At 45.5% G+C, this 18,993-nt stretch overlaps 1 protein-coding gene across 1 annotated transcript in view; it reads right to left on the bottom strand.

The window, feature by feature from the left end:
• Window positions 1-511: 511 nt before the first annotated feature.
• Window positions 512-18,993, bottom strand: part of capn5a (calpain 5a) — a 160,237-nt gene continuing 141,755 nt past the window's right edge. The window contains exons 12-13 of the mRNA XM_073044268.1: window positions 18,396-18,532; window positions 512-7,347 (exon numbers count right to left, since the gene is read on the bottom strand). Coding sequence (XP_072900369.1) covers window positions 7,165-7,347; window positions 18,396-18,532 — 320 coding nt within the window. The 3' untranslated portion in view covers window positions 512-7,164. The remainder of the gene's footprint in view (window positions 7,348-18,395; window positions 18,533-18,993) is intronic.

An 18,993-nucleotide genomic window follows, 5' to 3' on the forward strand; every position in this document is an offset into this window, starting at 1 on the left:
TGGCCACACCTGCGCCAAGTACAGCAGTCCTGAGAGCACCTCACACCTGATGACCAGGTTCTTGCCCGCTATCGATAGGGAGCCCCCTCCCCACAGCCCCAGTTTCTGTTTCACCTTCGCAGTCCGCTCCCGCCAGTTTTTGGTGCACGCCTCGGCCCCTCCGAACCAGATCCCCAACACCTTCACGTGATCAGCCCTGATGGTGAAGGGGACGCTGGATCGGTCGGGCCAGTTGCCGAAGAGCATGGCTTCGCTCTTCGTGCGGTTGACCCTGGCCCCCGACGCCTGCTCGAACTGTTCGCAGATGCCGATCAGCCTGCGAACTGACCTTGGATCGGAGCAGAAGACGGTGACGTCGTCCATGTACAGGGAGGTTTTGACTTGGGTCCCTCCACTGCCTGGCAGCGCCACCCCTCTTATGCCCTCATCCCTCCTGATGCTTTCTTAGAACATTAAGCAGGTTTGTTTTCAGAGCAGTGGTGATAGTTTAGATGCCAAATAATGAACACAATTCAAACTGTATTTATAGTTTATTTCTGTCTGAGAGTATCCTTCATATAAAATACATTTTATTGAAACATTTTAATGCGCCACAATTTTGTAATGGACTTGTGAAGCTGCAGCGAGACAATGGGTGAGCAGAAGACCTGATCCATGCAAGTAAGAGAAAAATTAATTGGTGAGTTGCAGTGTCATCAGTCTACCACCAGGTGCCAGCACTGCTCGCCTTCTGCTAAATTGATAAAATACAGACACAACTCCATGGTTCTTTCCGGCCCCACTCTGGCAGAATCTCCGGATTTAATCGGCTGCCCCCTGTTAAGATGTTATCCAAAACTAAGCATAGCAATAGTGTTGAACTACAGTCCATGATCTAAGTGTTAGCTGGCTTAAGAAATATGGGTATTTCTTATAAAAATGTATTTCTATTATCTTGTTTTATGTCAAAAATGGGATATTCATTCTTGGCAATAATTGTGAATCTTCTTTCTTTCGTTGCTGGTACAGACTTCTCCAAGATCACAAAATAACTGTTAACACAGAATATTAGAACACACAATGCAGGCCTTTAACCTTCTCCAAGAGCAATCTAACCCTTCCCTCCCACATTGTCCTGCAGTTTCCTTTCAGCCATGAGCCTATCTAAGTCTTATATGACCCTAATATATCAGACCCTATCACCAACCCTGGCAGCGCATTCCTGGCGCTTATCACTCTGTGTGAAAAAAACCCACCTTGGACATCCCCCATATACCTTTCCTCAAACCACCTTCAGAGTTTGCCCTCTGCTATTAGCTATTTCCACCCTGGGAAAAAGGCACACTGGTAGTCCACTAATCTACAGTATGCCTCTTAGCATCTTGTACAGTTTTACTAAGTCACCTCTCATCCTCCTTCACTCCAAAGAAAAAAAGCCTAGCTCGCTCAACCTCTCCTCATCCACGTGCCCTCTAATCCAGGCAGCTGCCTGATAAATCTCCTCTGCATCCTTTCTGCAGGTTTCACATCCTTCCAGAATCTCTCATACCAATTTCCAGTATCTGCAGCATCTCTTGCGTCTCCAAGCAGCTAATTAACTCCGGGGAGTTTTTAACTTTTCTGGTATGAATTGTACTCTTATTGAAGTTACTAGGCAACACAACACCCCTTTAGACCCAATTTCAAGCATTCCACTGTCATGATCAGCAGACTAAAGCCAACCCGTGATACCAATAATTGGCCTCCAGCAAATGCTCCCTCTACAGGTTGGAGACAGACAGTGTTTCCTTCCTCTGGTCCCAGTGGAACATTAGCCATTCATGTCAAATTCCCGTGATATTAAACCTGATTCTGAGTAGGATGGAATGAACAGTCAGTATGATCTTGATGGGTCTCGAGTTAGAAGGATACAGAAGATCAGATTCCTACGCTGTACTGTTCTATGTTCCATTAATAAAGAAGGAGAAAGAAAAACTGGAGCTGGACAGCGTAGAAGGTTAAACAGGAACAAATTAAACTCCCAGAGAACAGGCAGAGGAAACATGGAATCCTCAACCATCAGGTTGGCATTTGGAGTCATGTGTTACTTTTGAGATGGAGCTCGATAGTTTCTTGTCACGTAAGGATATAACCAGCTCTGTGATGGACAGTCCCAAGCCTAGCTGCAGAAGGAGGCGAGTTGGGTACGGGGCTAGCAATCCCATCCCATTAAAAACCCAGAGCTACAGAAATTGCCAACATAAGCTGCGAAGACCTCATCCCTGGGAAAGGAAGGATCTTTGGTGGGCTTCACCCTGAAGGACTAAAAGGATGGCCCAGGACAGAGGACTCTGGCGAGCTGCTCTTGGCAGCCTATGCCCCAGCAAGGGTGATGGACAGAATTATAAAGGAGGGTACGATTGAGTCATAGAGATCTACAGCATAGAAACAGACCCTTCAGCCCATCAAGTCTTTGCTGACCATCAGACCTGTCTATACTAATCCCACATACCTGCATTATGGAATCAGGGAGAGTTGGAATTTAGAATCAACTCCAAAGGGTTGAATGGTCGCTTGCATTCCAACATTGATTAGAGCCGAAGAGCAGGTCTTCTTGTTGGACTCAGAGCAGAGGAAGTTTTACTATGTCTAAATAATGGTACACCTTGACCAGGTAATGCTTGAAACTTGGGCTGGACACAGGTGGGGTTCACTATCAGCTGCTCAGAGTTTTAGACATAGCACTAACTAGGCTGCAGGTCATAACATCCAGACAATCAGTTTATATCTCCCATCACAGAACCCAGTTTTCCCGCCATGGACTCAATACTTCTCAGTAAAGCAGCCAACACAATCAAAGGCCCCTCCCACCCTGGACCTTCTCTCTTCTCCCTCCTCCCAATGGGCAGAAGATACAAAAGCCTGAATTTACATAGCACCAGGCTCAAGGACAGCCTTTATCCCGCTGTTGCAAGGCCATGCACCATGATGGACTCTTCACCGCACAATCTACCTCACTGTGATCTTGTACCTTGTTGTCTACCTGCACTCACTCTGTAGCTTTATTCTGCATTCTGTATTGTTTTACCTCGTTCTACCTCTATGCACTGTGATCAAATAATTTTATCTGTATGAACAGAATGCAAGACAAGCTTTTCACTGTCTCAGTATATATGAAAATAATAAACCAATACCAATTACTCCACCATTGATTTTAGCACAGAAAAAAAATCATGTGGACATCTTGAAATCTGAGGCTATTCACTCTGCATCCATAAGGTATTTATTGTACAATTTGTCAAATTCCATCATCTACCTTTTGCAGTTCTTGTGGATGTTACCTGGTGGTTGATGGGATCTGCAAGGCCACAACAGGTAAATAAAGCCCAAAGATATTACAAGGGAAACTAGTTCCTATATATTTTTTTAAAGCTAGTTGATTCATGCTTTCTCTAACAGTCCACCACCTGCACCTGGGGAGAGCATGCTGATCACCCCAGCCTTGTTCCCCACTCCCCACCAATCCCAGTAAGATGAGCAGAGATCCCACCAGCCCCAGTGAGGAGGTTGGGGGGTCCCACTAAACCCAACAAGGCGTGAGAAGATCCCACCAATCACCTCAAGGCGTGTGGAGATCCCACCAATCACCTCAAGGCGTGTGGAGATCCCACCGATCCAGAAAGGTGCGTCGAGCACCAATTACATAAGTGTAAGGGTGGAGATATGACCAATCCCAGGGAAATTGAGGCTCTAAATAATCTCAGGAGCGACTTTCTCCTGATGAAACTTGGCAACAACTCATCTCTGTTACGTTGTGTGGAGTATTGTCAGTGTGGAGTCAGGAAGGGGGTAACTGTACGCAGGTTCAGAAATGATCCATTTTTGACCCATTATCCTAAACAATCGTCCAGGCACAGATTGAATACACAAAGACTATCCTATCACCTCAACCAAAGGTTGCCAAGGATAGTCCATCAATAAGTGGTTTCTGCCCTCTATACACAGTAAAAACAAAAAAGAGGTCTTCCATTTATAAAAGCACATTTTAAACAAAAAGCATTTAAAAATCATTGGTTAAAAGTCCACAGGTTATGTCTTTCAGTTCAAAGTTATAATTCTAGAAGTTGAGTGAACCTTTTTCACAGTGCACACCCTCAGAATAAGGCTGGTGTGTCACAAAATGGCTTCACTCCTGTGGTCCCAACAAGTTGTCCTGCCCCAGTGTCTGAGACAGATATGAGAGAACAGAGGAAGAGATGTGGACCACAACACAAGGTACAGGCAGAGATGGAATGAAAGAGAAAGTTGATAGAATGGTGTGTGTACTGGATGGTATTAACTCCTCATGAGTTGTTGGAGCCAAACTCATCCAGGCAATGGTGTATTTCACCATTCTCCTGACTTATGCCTTGTAGATGGTGCCCAAGGCTTGGCATGTTCAGAATGCTGAGTACCCCGTCTTTGACCGATTTTTTGGAGTTGGGATGTTATGTTGAAGTTGTATAAGAAGTCGATGAGGCCAAATTTGGAGAGTTGTGTCTAGTTCTGGTCACCTACCTACAGGAAAGATATTGCTAAGATTTGAAGAGTACAGAGAAAATTTATAAGGATATTACCAGGACTTGAGCACATGAGTTATTGTGAGAGGCTAATTAGGTTAGGACTTCATTCCCTGGAGTATATGAGAATGAGAGAAGATATGGTACAGTTATACCAAAATGTGAGTGAGTGAGTGTGTGTGTGTGTGTGTGTGTGTGTGTGTGTGTGTGTGTGTGTGTGTGTGTGTGTGTGTGTGTGTGTGTGTGTGTGTGTGTGTGTGCGTGTGTGTGCGCGCGCGCGCATACACACACATGCAAGCAGGCTTTTCCACTGCGGTTGGGAGCTCCTAGAGCTAGAGGTCATGGTTTAAGGGTGAAAGGAGAAGTGTTCAAGGGGATCATGAAGGGTAAGTTCTTCACTCAGAAGGTGCTGAGAATGTGGAATGAGCTGCCAGCGGAAGTGGTGGATATGAGACAATTGCAACATTTAAGAGGTTTGGATAAGTACATGGACAGGAGAGGTGTGGTGGGTTACAGTTCAGCTGCAGGTTGATAGGACTAGGCAAAACAAAAGTTTGGCATGGACCTGATGGGCCAAATGGCCTGTTTCTGTGCTGTACTCCTTTATGACTCTTGGAAAAACAGTGTTGGTACATCTGCTCCAGATGAGTTATTGGCTCTCAAGATGGGCTTGGCAATCTCACAGGGAGGGGTGGCTTAACTACAAGGATGACACGCAAACTCGTGAAACGTTCCATATGTTTTGGGCTCCATGGTAGTGTAGCAGTTAGTGTGGTCTGGAGTTCAGAGTCTAATTCTGGCACCATTCTCTGTAGGTAGTCCCCGTGACCACGTGGGTCTTCTCCGGGTCCATCTGTTTCCTCCCCAAAGACGAACCGGGCAGGTTAACTGGTCATTGTAAATGGTCCCGTGATTAGGTTAGAGTTAATCGAATTTGTTGGGGGTTACTGGGGTAGAATGGCTTGAGGGGTTGGAAGGGCCTATTCTGTACTGAACCTCTAAATAAAGAAGATATAAGAAGCGTGAGAGAGAATAGATATCCTTTGGGGGAGAGATAATATCACAAGCCAGACAGCCACAGAGTGGAGAATGAGAGGGTAAAGAGTGGTGCCAGGGGGAGAGGGAGGTAGGACAGTCTTGTGATTATGATTGACCAGTTAAAATGTTAGTGCTTAACTCATCCGGTAGCCCAGCCGGTGGTGGTCAACAGTCTGTGAAAATGGAGTATGGAGGGTGTGCATATTAAGACCATCCTTGTAAGCAGCCACAGGTTCTTTATAGAGGTAATTTTCAACTGTGTTGGGAGAGGGGGAAAAGAGTGTGAGAAAGATGGGAGGGGCGGGTTTGGGAGAGGAAGACGAGAAGGGAGGAGGCAGGAGGCGAAGGAGGCGGCTGCAGTCTGGACCTCTGCTCCACTCTTGAAGGCCAAGTGATGGATAAGTGAAGGGCGTTTGTGGATGTCAGGCTGTCCCAGGTTGCTGGATCCAGGGAGGCAAGAGGGCCAGCCCGTTGGAGATCGATTCTGGGAGTTCAGCGTCCCATCACTGACGGTTGAAACCCGAAGGTCAATTGAAAGTCAGGAAGTCGAAGCCGATAGCTGAAGTCTGGAGACTGGAGGCCCAGGGGCCTGGACTGAAGTTGGAGGTCTGTTTGTGTGTAGGGGTGGGTGTGAGGGAGGAAAAGAGTTTGTTCTGCTGTTGTTGTTTTCTGCAGAGCATTGTGGGATTGCTATGTTGGAGCCAGTATATAGCGATAGTTGCAGGCTGCCCCCAGCACACCTTTAGGTAGTGTTGGCTGTTAACGCAAATGATGCATTTTACCGCATGTCTCAAAGTACAGTACATGTAATCAGTGGAAGAATCAGAATCTGACTGGAGGTAGAGTGGATGGAGGGGGCAATAGAGAGAGGACGTGGGGAAGAGAGAGTGGAAAAGGGGGTAGGGGAGGGAAGGGAACGAGGAGGCAGCAGAGGAGAAGACAGGGAACTGCGTAGTACAGAGAGATGAGGGGAAGCAGGAAACAGGAGGAGGGGGACAGCGCAATGAAGAGGGCAAGGAGAAGAGAGGAGGAAGGGGCAGGAAAGAGGAAAGAAAGGGAGAAGAGAGAAAGGGGAAGGAAAGAGGAAATCACAGAGGAAGTGAGAGAAGATGGGGCTGGTGGGCAAAGTGGTTGGGAGATGAACATACGGATAGAGATGGAATTGATGGACTATCACATCTTATCTTGTATTCACCCTCTAGGAGAGTTCCAGGGGAACAAAGAGGAACTGACAGAATTCCCTTGCACCTTTCCCTAATCGCCAACCCATCCAGCAACCCCTGCTCTCTCAGAGAGAGACCCCTACCAAGGTGGGGAAGAGGAATCTCTTAATGCATGAGCAGATTAAGTTCCGGGAAGAGCAAACACCATGGGAGGAGTAAGTCTCCAAGCAGAAATATAGCCTACCCAAGAACAGGAAGTCAAGAATTCTCATATTAAAGGCCATTCTGAAAAGTGTTGGGTGATTGGCGAGCTGGAGGTAGATAAAGGAGGTAAAGGTCTGTGGGAACCATCAATTCCCCCTCCTCCCTCCCTTCCTATCCATAGATCTAAGTGGATCTGGTCAACCATCCTGCTTATCTTGTCTGGCGGAAGAGTGTCGGGAACTTTAGAAACTGGCTAGCTCGTTGCTGCTGCTGATGTTGAGGTTGATAGTCCCAGGAAGATCGTTGTTCTGTCGGTTCCCCTTGTCCCTCAGGTGCAAGGTGTGGTGTGGCTGGAGGTCGCTGGGGTCAGCCAGGAGTGTCACCTGACCCAGGAACTGGTCACGGAAGACGTTGTTGTTCCAGATCTGCGCAAAAACAAAAATTAGCTCTGATGTGTGGAGAGTTCAAATTATTGCACATGTGGTAACAATGCACTTGAGAACTTCAGATCATTGAAACTATTTCAATTTCTAAAGATATCAGAATCGCAATCAGGTATCACTGATATATACTAAGTGGCCTCTTTGTAGCGTAGTGGTTAGAGTGACACAATTACAACTCGGGGCGTCGGAGTTCAGAGATCAATCCTGGAATTCTCCCCATGACCACAGAGATTTTCTCCCGGTGATTTGGTTTCCTCCCGCAGTCCAAAGACGTACAGGTTGGTAGGCTAACTGGGCATTGTAAAGTGTACCGTGATTAGGCTAGGGCTAAATTTGGGTTGCTGGGTAGCGTGGCTCAAAGGGCTGTTCCACTCTGATCTCTAAATAAATAAATTTATCAGATACAGTCAGCATGGCTTTGTGAAGGGCAGATCGTGCCTAACAAGCCTGATAGAGTACTTTGAGGAGGTGACCAGGCATATAGATGAGGGTAGTGCAGTGGATGTGATCTATATGGATTTTAGTAAGGCATTTGACAAGGTTCCACACGGTAGGCTTATTCAGAAAGTCAGAAGGCATGGGATCCAGGGAAGTTTGGCCAGGTGGGTTCAGAATTGGCTTGCCTGCAGAAGGCAGAGGGTCATGGTGGAGGGAGTACATTCAGATTGGAGGGTTGTGACTGGTGGTGTCCCACAAGGATCTGTTCTGGGACCTCTACTTTTCGTGATTTTTATTAACGACCTGGATGTGGGGGTAGAAGGGTGGGTTGGCAAGTTTGCAGACGACACAAAGTTTGGTGTTGTAGATAGTATAGAGGATTGTCAAAGATTGCAGAGAGACATTGATAGGATTGTTACAAAGGATGAACAGCTCTGATGGGCAGAAGGGTGAAGAGTTGCCCATGTTCCCCCCCGGGGAGAATCACAAACCGTTACTGTTGCTATGCTACAGATAAGAGAGAGATAAAGAAGGGGGAGAGAGACTTGTTGATCCACCATATTATGACTTCTGAAAGACTTATGGCTTCTGAGAGGGTTGTTTACCTTATACTATTCTGTTCATTAAAATTCCTCAGTGGACAGCCGGAGTGGGCTGGTTTGTTGGACAAAGCCATTCAAAACTGATTGACACCTGAGACCCTGTGAGTAGGGATAAAAGTGAGGTCTGGGGAGACACCCCTCAGACACACCAGGAGACACACTATTGAGCACTGATTGAGTGTTGGAACCCAAGGGAAGGTGTGGGGCATCGGAGACCGAACAAGGGATCGGTCAGTTTCACTCACAGTGTTTATAGCGAGGCCGGTGGGGGTTTGTGTGTGTGTCCACTCATGCCAGAGTGACGAGTCCACCACGGAAGAACGGTCTAGCTGAAGGACAGAGGGGTCATACCTGAATGGCCACAACAAAATGACCGATCAAGAATGTAAAGGAAGGTTTGCCTGCCGGTAGCTGTTACTGCTCGCTCTCTCTCTCTCTCTCTCCAACAATTACAACACAACAACCAACATCTACCTCAGCACATATGAACTGAACTTTATACTTATATATGACAATTCATTATCCCCTAGACATTGATAGAGCTTGTTTATTATTGATTATTATTATACCCACATTTTTAGGTTTATTATTACTAATGTGTATTATCTATATATTTGCAATATTGATATTGATTTGTATATTTTACTAATACTGTTAAAAATAGTACCACCAGACTCCAACGGATACTTCTTTCTCTGCTGGTCAGACACCCAGTTATGGGGTACGTAACAGGATGCAGAAGTGGGCTGAGCAGTGGCAGATGGAGTTCAACCCAGAGAAGTGTGAGGTGGTACACTTTGGAAGGACAAACTCCAAGGCAGAGTACAAAGTAAATGGTAGGATACTAGGTAGTGTGGAGGAGCAGAGGGATCTGGGGGTACATGTCCACAGATCCCTGAAAGTTGCCTCACAGGTAGATAGGGTAGCTAAGAAAACTTATGGGGTGTTAGCTTTCGTAACTCGAGGGATAGAGTTTAAGAGACGCGATGTAATGATGCAGCTCTATAAAATTCTAGTTAGGCCACACTTGGAGTACTGTGTCCAGTTCTGGTCACCTCACTATAGGAAGGATGTGGAAGCATTGGAAAGGGTACAGAGGAGATTTACCAGGATGCTGCCTGGTTTAGAGACTATGGATTATGATCAGAGATTAAGGGAGCTAGGGCTTTACTCTTTGGAGAGAAGGAGGATGAGAGGAGACATGATAGAGGAGTACAAGATATTAAGAGGAATAGACAGAGTGGACAGCCAGCACCTCTTCCCCAGGGCACCACTGCTCAATACAAGAGGACATGGCTTTAAGGTAAGGGGAGGGAAGTTCAAGGGGGATATTAGAGGAAGGTTTTTCACTCAGAGAGTGGTTGGTGCGTGGAATGCACTGCCTGAGTCAGTGGTGGAGGCAGATACACTAGTGAAGTTTAAGAGACTACTAGACAGGTATATGGAGGAATTTAAGGTGGGGGGTTATATGGAAGGCAGGGTTTGAGGGTCAGCACAACATTGTGGGCCGAAGGGCCTGTAATGTGCTGTACTATTCTATGTTCTATACAGGAGAGGAACCCAGTTTGGTCTTCCACTGCTGTAGCCCATCCATTTCAAGGTTCAACAGTGTTGTGCATTCAGAGATGCTCTTTTGCACACCACTATTGTTATCCGAGTTACTGTCACCTTCCTGTTGAACCAGCTTGAACCAGTCTTTCCATTCTCCTGGGACCTCTTTCATTAACAAGGCACTTTCACCCACAGAACTGCCACTCATTGGATGTTTCATTTTTCACCATTCTCTGTAATCTCCGGAGACTGTTGTGCGTGAAAATCCCAGGAGTTCAGCAGTTTCTGAGATTCTCAAACCATGCTGTCTGGCATCGACTGTTATGGAAATTTTCCATCTGGAGTTTGAAGAGATTTGGCATGTCACCAAAGGCTCCTGCAGCTTTTTATACGTGTAACATGGAAAGCATTCTGACATTGTTAGGGCATAATCTGGATTTAGAAACATAGAAAACCTACAGTACAATACAGGCCCTTTGGCCCACAAAGTTGTGCTGAACATGTCCCTACCTTAGAAATTACTAGGCTTACCCATAGCCCTCTATTTTTCTAAGCTCCATGTACCTATCCAAAACTCTCTTAAAAGACCCTATCGTATCTGCCTCCACCACTGTTGCCAGCAGCCCATTCCATGCACTCACCACTCTCTGAGTAAAAAACTTACCCCTGACATCTCCTCTGTACCTACTCCCCAGCACCTTAAACCTGTGTCCCCTTGTTGCAACCATTTCAGCCCTGGGAAAAAGCCTCTGACTATCCACACGATCAATGCCTCTCATCATCTTATACACCTCTATCAGGTCACCTCTCATCCTCCGTCGCTCCAAGGAAAAAAGGCCAAATTCACTCAACCTGTTTTCATAAGGCATGCTCCCCAATCCAGGCAACATCCTTGTAAATCTCCTCTGCACCCTTTCTATGGTTTCCACATCCTTCCTGTAGTGAGGCAACCAGAACTGAGCACAGTACTCCAAGTGGGGTCTGATCAGGGTCCTATAGAGATACAACAGTTTCTCTCAGCTCTTAAACTCAATCCCAAGATTGATGAAGGCCAATGCACCGTATGCCTTCTTAACCAGAGAGTAAACCTGCGCAGCTGCTTTGAGCATCCTATGGACTCGGACCCCAAGATCCCTCTGATCCTCCACACTCCCAAGAGTCTTCAGCACATTTGACCTACCAAAATGAACCACCTCACACTTATCTGTGTTGAACTCCATCTGCCACTTCTCAGCCCAGTTTCTCATCCTATCAATGTCCCGCTGTAACCTCTGACAGCCCTCCAAACTATCCACAACACCTTCAACCTTTGTGTCATTAGCAAACTTACTAACCCATCCCTCCACTTCCTCATCCAGGTCATTTATAAAACTCATGAAGAGTAAGGGTCCCAGAGCAGATCCCTGAGGCACACCACTGGTGACCGACCTCCATGCAGAATATGACCCATCTACAACTACACTTTGCCTTCTGTGGGCAAGCCAGTTCTAGATCCACAAAGCAATGTCCCCTTGGATCCCATGCCTCCTTACTTTCTCAATAAGCCTTGCATGGGGTATCTTATCAAATGCCTTGTTGAAATCCATATACAGTACACTACATCTACTGATCTTCCTTCATCACTGTGTTTAGTCACATTCTCAAAAAATTCAATCAGGCTCGTGAGGCACAACCTGCCCTTGACAAAGCCATGCTGACTATTCCTAATCATATTATACCTCTCCAAATGTTCAAAAATCCTGCCTCTCAGGATCTTCTCTATCAACTTACCAACCACTGAAGTAAGACTCACTAGTTTATAATTTCCTGGGCTATCTCTAATCCCTTTCTTGAATAAGGGAACAACATCCACAACCCTCCAGTCCTCTGGAACCTCTCCCATCCCCATTGATGATGCAAAGATCATCGCCAGAGGCTCAGCAATCTCCTCCCTCACCTCCCACAGTAGTCTGGGGTACATCTCCTCAAGTCCCGGTGACTTATCCAACTTGATAACACAAAGTACACTGCAGATGCTGTGGTCAAATCAACATGTACAAACAAGCTGGATGAACTCAGCAGGTCGGGCAGCATCCATTGAAAGGAGCAGTCAACGTTTCAGGCTGAGACCCTTCATCAGGACTGGTCCAGTTCAGTCCAGTTCAGTCCTGATGAAGGGTCTCGGCCTGAAACGTTGACTGCTCCTTTCAATGGATGCTGCCCGACCTGCTGAGTTCATCCAGCTTGTTTGTACGTGTTAATTATCCAACTTGATGCTTTCCAAAAGCTCCAACATATCCTCTTTCTTAATATCTACAATCTCAAGTTTTTCAGTCCGCTGCAATCATCCCTACAATTACCAAGATCCTCTTCCATAGTGAATACTAAAGTATTCATTAGGTACCTCTGCTATTTCCTCCAGTTCCAGACACACTTGATAGGTCCTATTCTTTCATGTCTTATCCTCTTGCTCTTCACATACTGTAGAAAGCCTTGGGGTTTTCCTTAATCCTGCCTGCCGAGGCCTTCTCACGGCTCCTTCTGGCTCTCCTAATTTCCTTCTTAAGCTCCTTCCTGTTAGCCTTATAATCTTCTAGATCTCTAATATTACCTAGCTCTCTGTACCTTTTGTAAGCTCTTCTTTTCTTCTTGACTAGATTTATTACAGCCTTTGTACACCACGGTTCCTGTACCCTACCATAACTTCCCTGTCTCATTGGAACGTACCTATTCAGAACTTCACACAACTATCCCTGAGCATTTGCCACATTTCTTCCATACTTTTCCCTGAGAACATCTGTTCCCATAGCCTTATAATTCCCCTTACTCCAATTAAATGCTTTTCTAACTTGTCTGTTCTTGTCTCTCTTCAATGCTATTGTAAAGGAAATAGAATTATGATTACTATCTCCAAAATGTTCTCCCACTGAGATCTGACACCTGACCAGGTTCATTTCCCAATACCAAATCAAGTACAGTCTCTCCTCTTGTAGGTTTATCTACATATTGTGTCAAGAAACCTTCCTGAATGCACCTAACAAACTCCACCCCATCTAAACCCCTTGCCCTAGGGAGATGCCAATCGATATTTGGGAAATTAAAGTTTCCCAACACGACAACTCTGTTATTATTACATCTTTCCAGGATCTGTTTCCCTATCTGCTCCTCAATATCCCTGTTACTATTGGGTGGTCTATAAAAAACTCCAAATAAAGTTACTGACCCCTTCCTTTTCCTAACTTCCACCCACAGAGACTCCGTAGACAATCCCTCCATGGTGTCCTCCTTTTCTGCAGCCGTGACACTATCTCTGATCAACAGTGCCACACCCCCACCTCTTTTGCCTCCCTCCCTGTCCTTTCTGAAACATCTAAAGCCTGGCACTTGAAGTAACCATTCCTGCCCCTGAGCCATCCAAGTCTCTGTAATGGCCACCGCATCATAGCTCCAAGTACTGATCCACACTCTGAACTCATCCGCTTTGTTCACAATACTCCTTGCGTTAAAATAGACACATCTCAAACTGTCGGTCTGAGCGTGTCCCTTCTCTATCACCTGCCTATCCTCCCTCACACACTGTCTCCAAGCTTTCTCTATTTGTGAGCTAACCGCCTCTCCCCCAGTCTCTTCAGTTCGGTTCTCACCCCCAACAATTCTAGTTTAAACTCTCCCCAGTAGCCTTAGCAAACCTCCCTGCCAGGATATTGGTCCCCCTGGGATTCAAGTGCAACCCGTCCTTCTTGTACAGGTCACACCTGCCCCAAGAGAGGTCTCAATGATCCAGAAATCTGAATCCCTGCCCTCTGCTCCAATCCCTCAGCCACGCATTTATCCTCCACCTCATTCTATTCCTATACTCACTGTCGCGTGGCACAGGCAGTAATCCCGAAATTACTACCTTTGAGGTCCTGCTTCTCAACTTCCTTCCTAACTCCCTGTAGTCTATTTTCAGGACCTCTTCCCTTTTCCTACCTATGTCGTTGGTACCAATATGTACCACGACCTCTGGCTGTTCTCCCTCCCACTGCAGGATATCACGGACACGATCTGAAACATCCTGGATGCTCTAGGGTGTTTAGCAAATATAACTTCAGCAACAATCTTTAGACCCCAACATGGATTGTAGATTAAATTTAAAATACAGTCCTGGACAATAGTTTCTTCAAGCTGTGGACTCCAGTTAATTGAAAACCGGATAATGCTGATTAACATTCACTTTGGGTGTCTGGTGTGTGGGTGCAAAGGAGGAGGAGTAAAAATTATATGTAATTCAAGGCAGCATCGTAGATACATTGTGATATGTGCAACTCAAACTACCTGCGTCTCAATATCACCAAGACCAAGGAGATGGTGGTGGACTTTAGGAGATCTAGGCCTCATATGGAGCCAGTGATCATTAATGGAGAATGTGTGGAGCAGGTTAAGACCTACAAGTATCTGGGAGTACAGTTAGACGAGAAGCTTGACTGGACTGCCAACACAGATGCCTTGTGCAGGAAGGCACAGAGTCGAATGTACTTCCTAAGAAGGTTGGCGTCATTCAATGTCTGTAGTGAGATGCTGAAGATGTTCTATAGGTCAGTTGTGGAGAGCGCCCTCTTCTTTGTGGTGGCGTGTTGGGGAGGAAGCATTAAGAAGAGGGATGCCTCACGTCTTAATAAGCTGGTAAGGAAGGCGGGCTCTGTCGTGGGCAAAGTACTGGAGAGTTTAACATCGGTAGCTGAGCGAAGGGCGCTGAGTAGGCTACGGTCAATTATGGATAACTCTGAACATCCTCTACATAGCACCATCCAGAGACAGAGAAGCAGTTTCAGTGACAGGTTACTATCGATGCAATGCTCCTCAGACAGGATGAAGAGGTCAATACTCCCCAATGCCATTAGGCTTTACAATTCTACCGCCAGGACTTAAGAACTTTTTAAAAGCTATTATTAATGCTTTTTGAGATGGTGATTTAGATGCATATCATATTTTTTTTACTGAGTTAAGTATTGTATGTAATTAGTTTTGCTACAACAAGTGTATGGGACATTGGAAAAAAAGTTGAATTTCCCCATGGGGATGAATAAAGTATCTATCTATCTATCTATCTATCTATCTATCTAGAATTGACCTGCCACTACCTCTGATCTTTAGCATATAAAATGTCAAGGAATATTGGGTCAAGGGGCTTCTTCCTCCAAGAGCATCTCATTTTTGTTGAATAAAGCACTTCTGTGTCCACTAGCTTCAGTGTATCTCTGATGAGGGCTAGGCGGTAGGGAAATTCTAGGCAGTTTCTAGAGTAGGTTACATGGTCAGCACAACATTGTGGGCCGAAGGGCCTGTAATGTGCTGTAGATTACTATGTTCTGTGTTCTATAACTTTGCTCACATTAATGCCTTGTTAATGAGTGAGGTCAGAGGAGAATGGCCAGTTAGTTCAAGATGTCAGGAAGGTGACAGTAACTCAAATAACCACGCATTACCACAGTGGTGTGCAGAAGATGATCTCTGAATGCACAACATTGAACTTTGAAGTGGGTGGGCTACAGCAGCAGAAGACCATGAACATACATTAGGAGGTACTCTGAGTGGCCACTGAGTGTGTGTATATAAAATTTGTTATTGAAGGGGACAAGAAGCAGAAATAACATATGTGGTGGAGTTACAGCAGACTCTGTCAAACATTCAGAAATTGGGATGAAGATGGACAAGTCAACAACATTTGAAAAATTATACAGATGTACCGTGAAGAGCATTCTGAATGGCTGTATCACCGTCTGGGATGGGGTGGGGTTACTGCACAGGATCGAAGTAAGTTACATTGTGTTGTTACACTGTCCATCATGGGCACTAGCCTCTGTAGTATCCAGGACATCCTCAAGGAACAGTGCTTCAAAGAGGTGGTGTCCATCATTAAGGGCCCCCACCACCCAGGATGTGCCCGCTTCTCATTGCTACCATCAGGAAGGAGGTACAGGAGTCTGAAGGCACACACTCAGTGATTCAAGAACAGCTGCCATCTGATTTCTGAATTGACATTGAACCCATGAACTACCTTTTATTTCTGTTTTTGCACTATTTATTTAACTATTTAATGTACATATACACTTACTGTAATTCACAGTTTTCTTCCTAATATGTATTGCATTGTATCATTGTCACAAAGAACAAATTTCACAACATATGTTAGTGATATTAAACCTGATTCTTAAGTCAAAAAGTGTACATAACTTGAAAACTCATGGAACGTTAAGCCCTCCCAGAGTTGAAAATGACCTCACCCTTTTAATGCACAAGGTAATAAATTAAAACCCAAACTGCACTGATACTCTGAGGCATGTGGTAATGACGGATAATTCTATTCAGATTCTGATGGCGCCATTTAGTAATTTAAAATGCAGAACATTACAGAACTTTACAGGCCCTTTGGCCCATGATGTTGTGCTGACCTTTCAATCTACTCCAAGATCAATCTAACCCTCCCCTCCCACATAGCCCTCTATTTTTCCATCATCCATGTGCCTAAGTAATGCTCTGCCTCTACCATCACTCAAGGCAGGGCATTCTGAGCACCCACCACTCTCGATGTAAAGAATGTACCTCTAACATGCCCCCCTCTGCTTTCCTCCTATTACATTAAAATCACGCCCCCTTGTATCAGTCATTTCTGCCTTGGGAAAAAGCCTCTGGCTGTTCATTCTATCTACGCCTCTCATCATCTTGTACACCTCTATCAAGTCACCTCTATCCTCCTTTGCTTCAAAAAACAACAATCCTAGCTCACTCAACCTGTCGTCATAAGACATGCCCTTTAGTCTGGGCAGCATCCTGGTAAATCTCCTCCGCACCCTCTCTAAAGCTTCCATACCTTCCTATAATGAGGCAACCAGAACTGAACACGAATTCCAAGTGTGGTCTAACCAGAAATAATTTATTCCACAAATAACTTATGGAGATTATTATGCAAAGTGTCACTCACAGAGTAATACTGTACCTCACGCATAACCAGTGTCTATTTTTAGATTTTAAAAAAGTCAGAGGTTACTGATATATGCACAAGTTGTGCTGTGAGGATTACATTCCTTGACTTCTCTAGTGCCTTTAACACCATCCAGCCCAAGATCTTAAAGCACAAACTAACGGAGATGGGAGTAGACTCTCACATGGTGGATTGGATAGTGGACTACTTGACAGATAGACCTCAGTATGTGCGGTTGGGAGACTGTAGGTCTGACACAGTGGTCAGCAGCACAGGAGCGCCACAGGGAACCGTACTCTCTCCGGTCCTGTTCACCCTGTACACATCTGACTTCCAATATAACTCGGAGTCCTGCCATGTGCAGAAGTTCGCTGATGACACGGCCATAGTGGGGTGTGTCAGGAATGGACAGGAGGAGGAGTATAGGAAACTGATACAGGACTTTGTGATATGGTGCAACTCAAACTACCTGCGTCTCAATGTCACCAAGACCAAGGAGATGGTGGTGGACTTTAGGAGATCTAGGCCTCATATGGAGCCAGTGATCATTAATGGAGAATGTGTGGAGCAGGTTAAGACCTACAAGTATCTGGGAGTACAGTTGGACGAGAAGCTAGACTGGACTGCCAACACAGATGCCTTGTGCAGGAAGGCACAGAGTCGACTGTACTTCCTTAGAAGGTTGGCGTCATTCAATGTCTGCAGTGAGATGCTGAAGATGTTCTATAGGTCAGTTGTTGAGAGCGCCCTCTTCTTTGTGGTGGCGTGTTGGGGAGGAAGCATTAAGAAGAAGGACGCCTCACGTCTTAATAAGCTGATAAGGAAGGCGGGCTCTGTCGTGGGCAAAGTACTGGAGAGTTTAACATCGGTAGCTGAGCGAAGGGCGCTGAGTAGGCTACGGTCAATTATGGAAAACCCTGAACATCCTCTACATAGCACCATCCAGAGACAGAGAAGCAGTTTCAGCGACAGGTTACTGTCGATGCAATGCTCCTCAGACAGGATGAAGAGGTCAATACTCCCCAATGCCATTAGGCTTTACAATTCAACTGCCAGGACTTAAGAACTTTTTTAAAGCTATTATTAATGCTTTTTGAGTTAGTGATTTAGATGCATATCATATTATTACTGAGTTAAGTATTGTATGTAATGAGTTTTTGCTACAACAAGTGTATGGGACATTGGAAAAAATGTTGAATTTCCCCATGGGGATGAATAAAGTATCTATCTATCTATCTATCTATCTAAGTACGTACAATGCAAAGCTGCTTGCAATAGCATCACTGACACATAGCATCAGATACGGCATCATTCATAAAATTAATTAAACAACACCTAATGGGGCAAACCTACTGAAATACAGGGTGGTCCCAAGAACTGAATGGCCTTCTCCTGCCTTGATATGTTCTGGACTTTGACCAGGCGTACAGGTGACTGTGATGTGATCCACAAAGATGCAGGGATATTAAGGAGGGGAGAAGCGTGGAGTCACTCACCTCGATGTGGATAGGAGTCTTGGCATCTTTCCTGTAGAAGATTCCCTTCACGTTGAACTCGGGATTGAGTGTGTCCTTGTGAATAGGCGACTTGACCTTGTCTCGTCCACACCGGACAATCACATAGGGGTCAGCTCCTGCACAAGCACAGAAGAATGATCAGTTTCCAAAGCCACTCAACATGGAGAGCTGCAAACCAATCAAAGCATTGTCATGTGACCTGTACTCCACTACCTGCTAGAACATAGATACAAATGAGGTTCCTCCATCTACTGTGCCAGCTGGGATCTCCTGCTGGCCAGCCAATTGGTGGGTGACACAGTAGGGTAATGAATGACACTGTAGCAGAGTGGTTAGCATAACACTTCACAGCGCCAGCCTTCTGGGTTCAACTCCCACGGGTTAGGGTAAGAGAGTTGCCACCAGAAGTGCGGCAAAACTTGAGGGCTGCCCCCATCACAATCCTTGGACTGTGTTGGTCGTCAACACAAGATGATCCACTTCCCTGCGTGTTTCAATGTGTTGATGTACCTATGAGAAATAAAGCTAACCTTTACTCCTTAATTCTACTTCCCACCCAAACACTGACCTGTCTGTC

Source organism: Hemitrygon akajei, chromosome 4 (assembly GCF_048418815.1).
Source record: "Hemitrygon akajei chromosome 4, sHemAka1.3, whole genome shotgun sequence".
NCBI lineage: Eukaryota > Metazoa > Chordata > Chondrichthyes > Myliobatiformes > Dasyatidae > Hemitrygon > Hemitrygon akajei.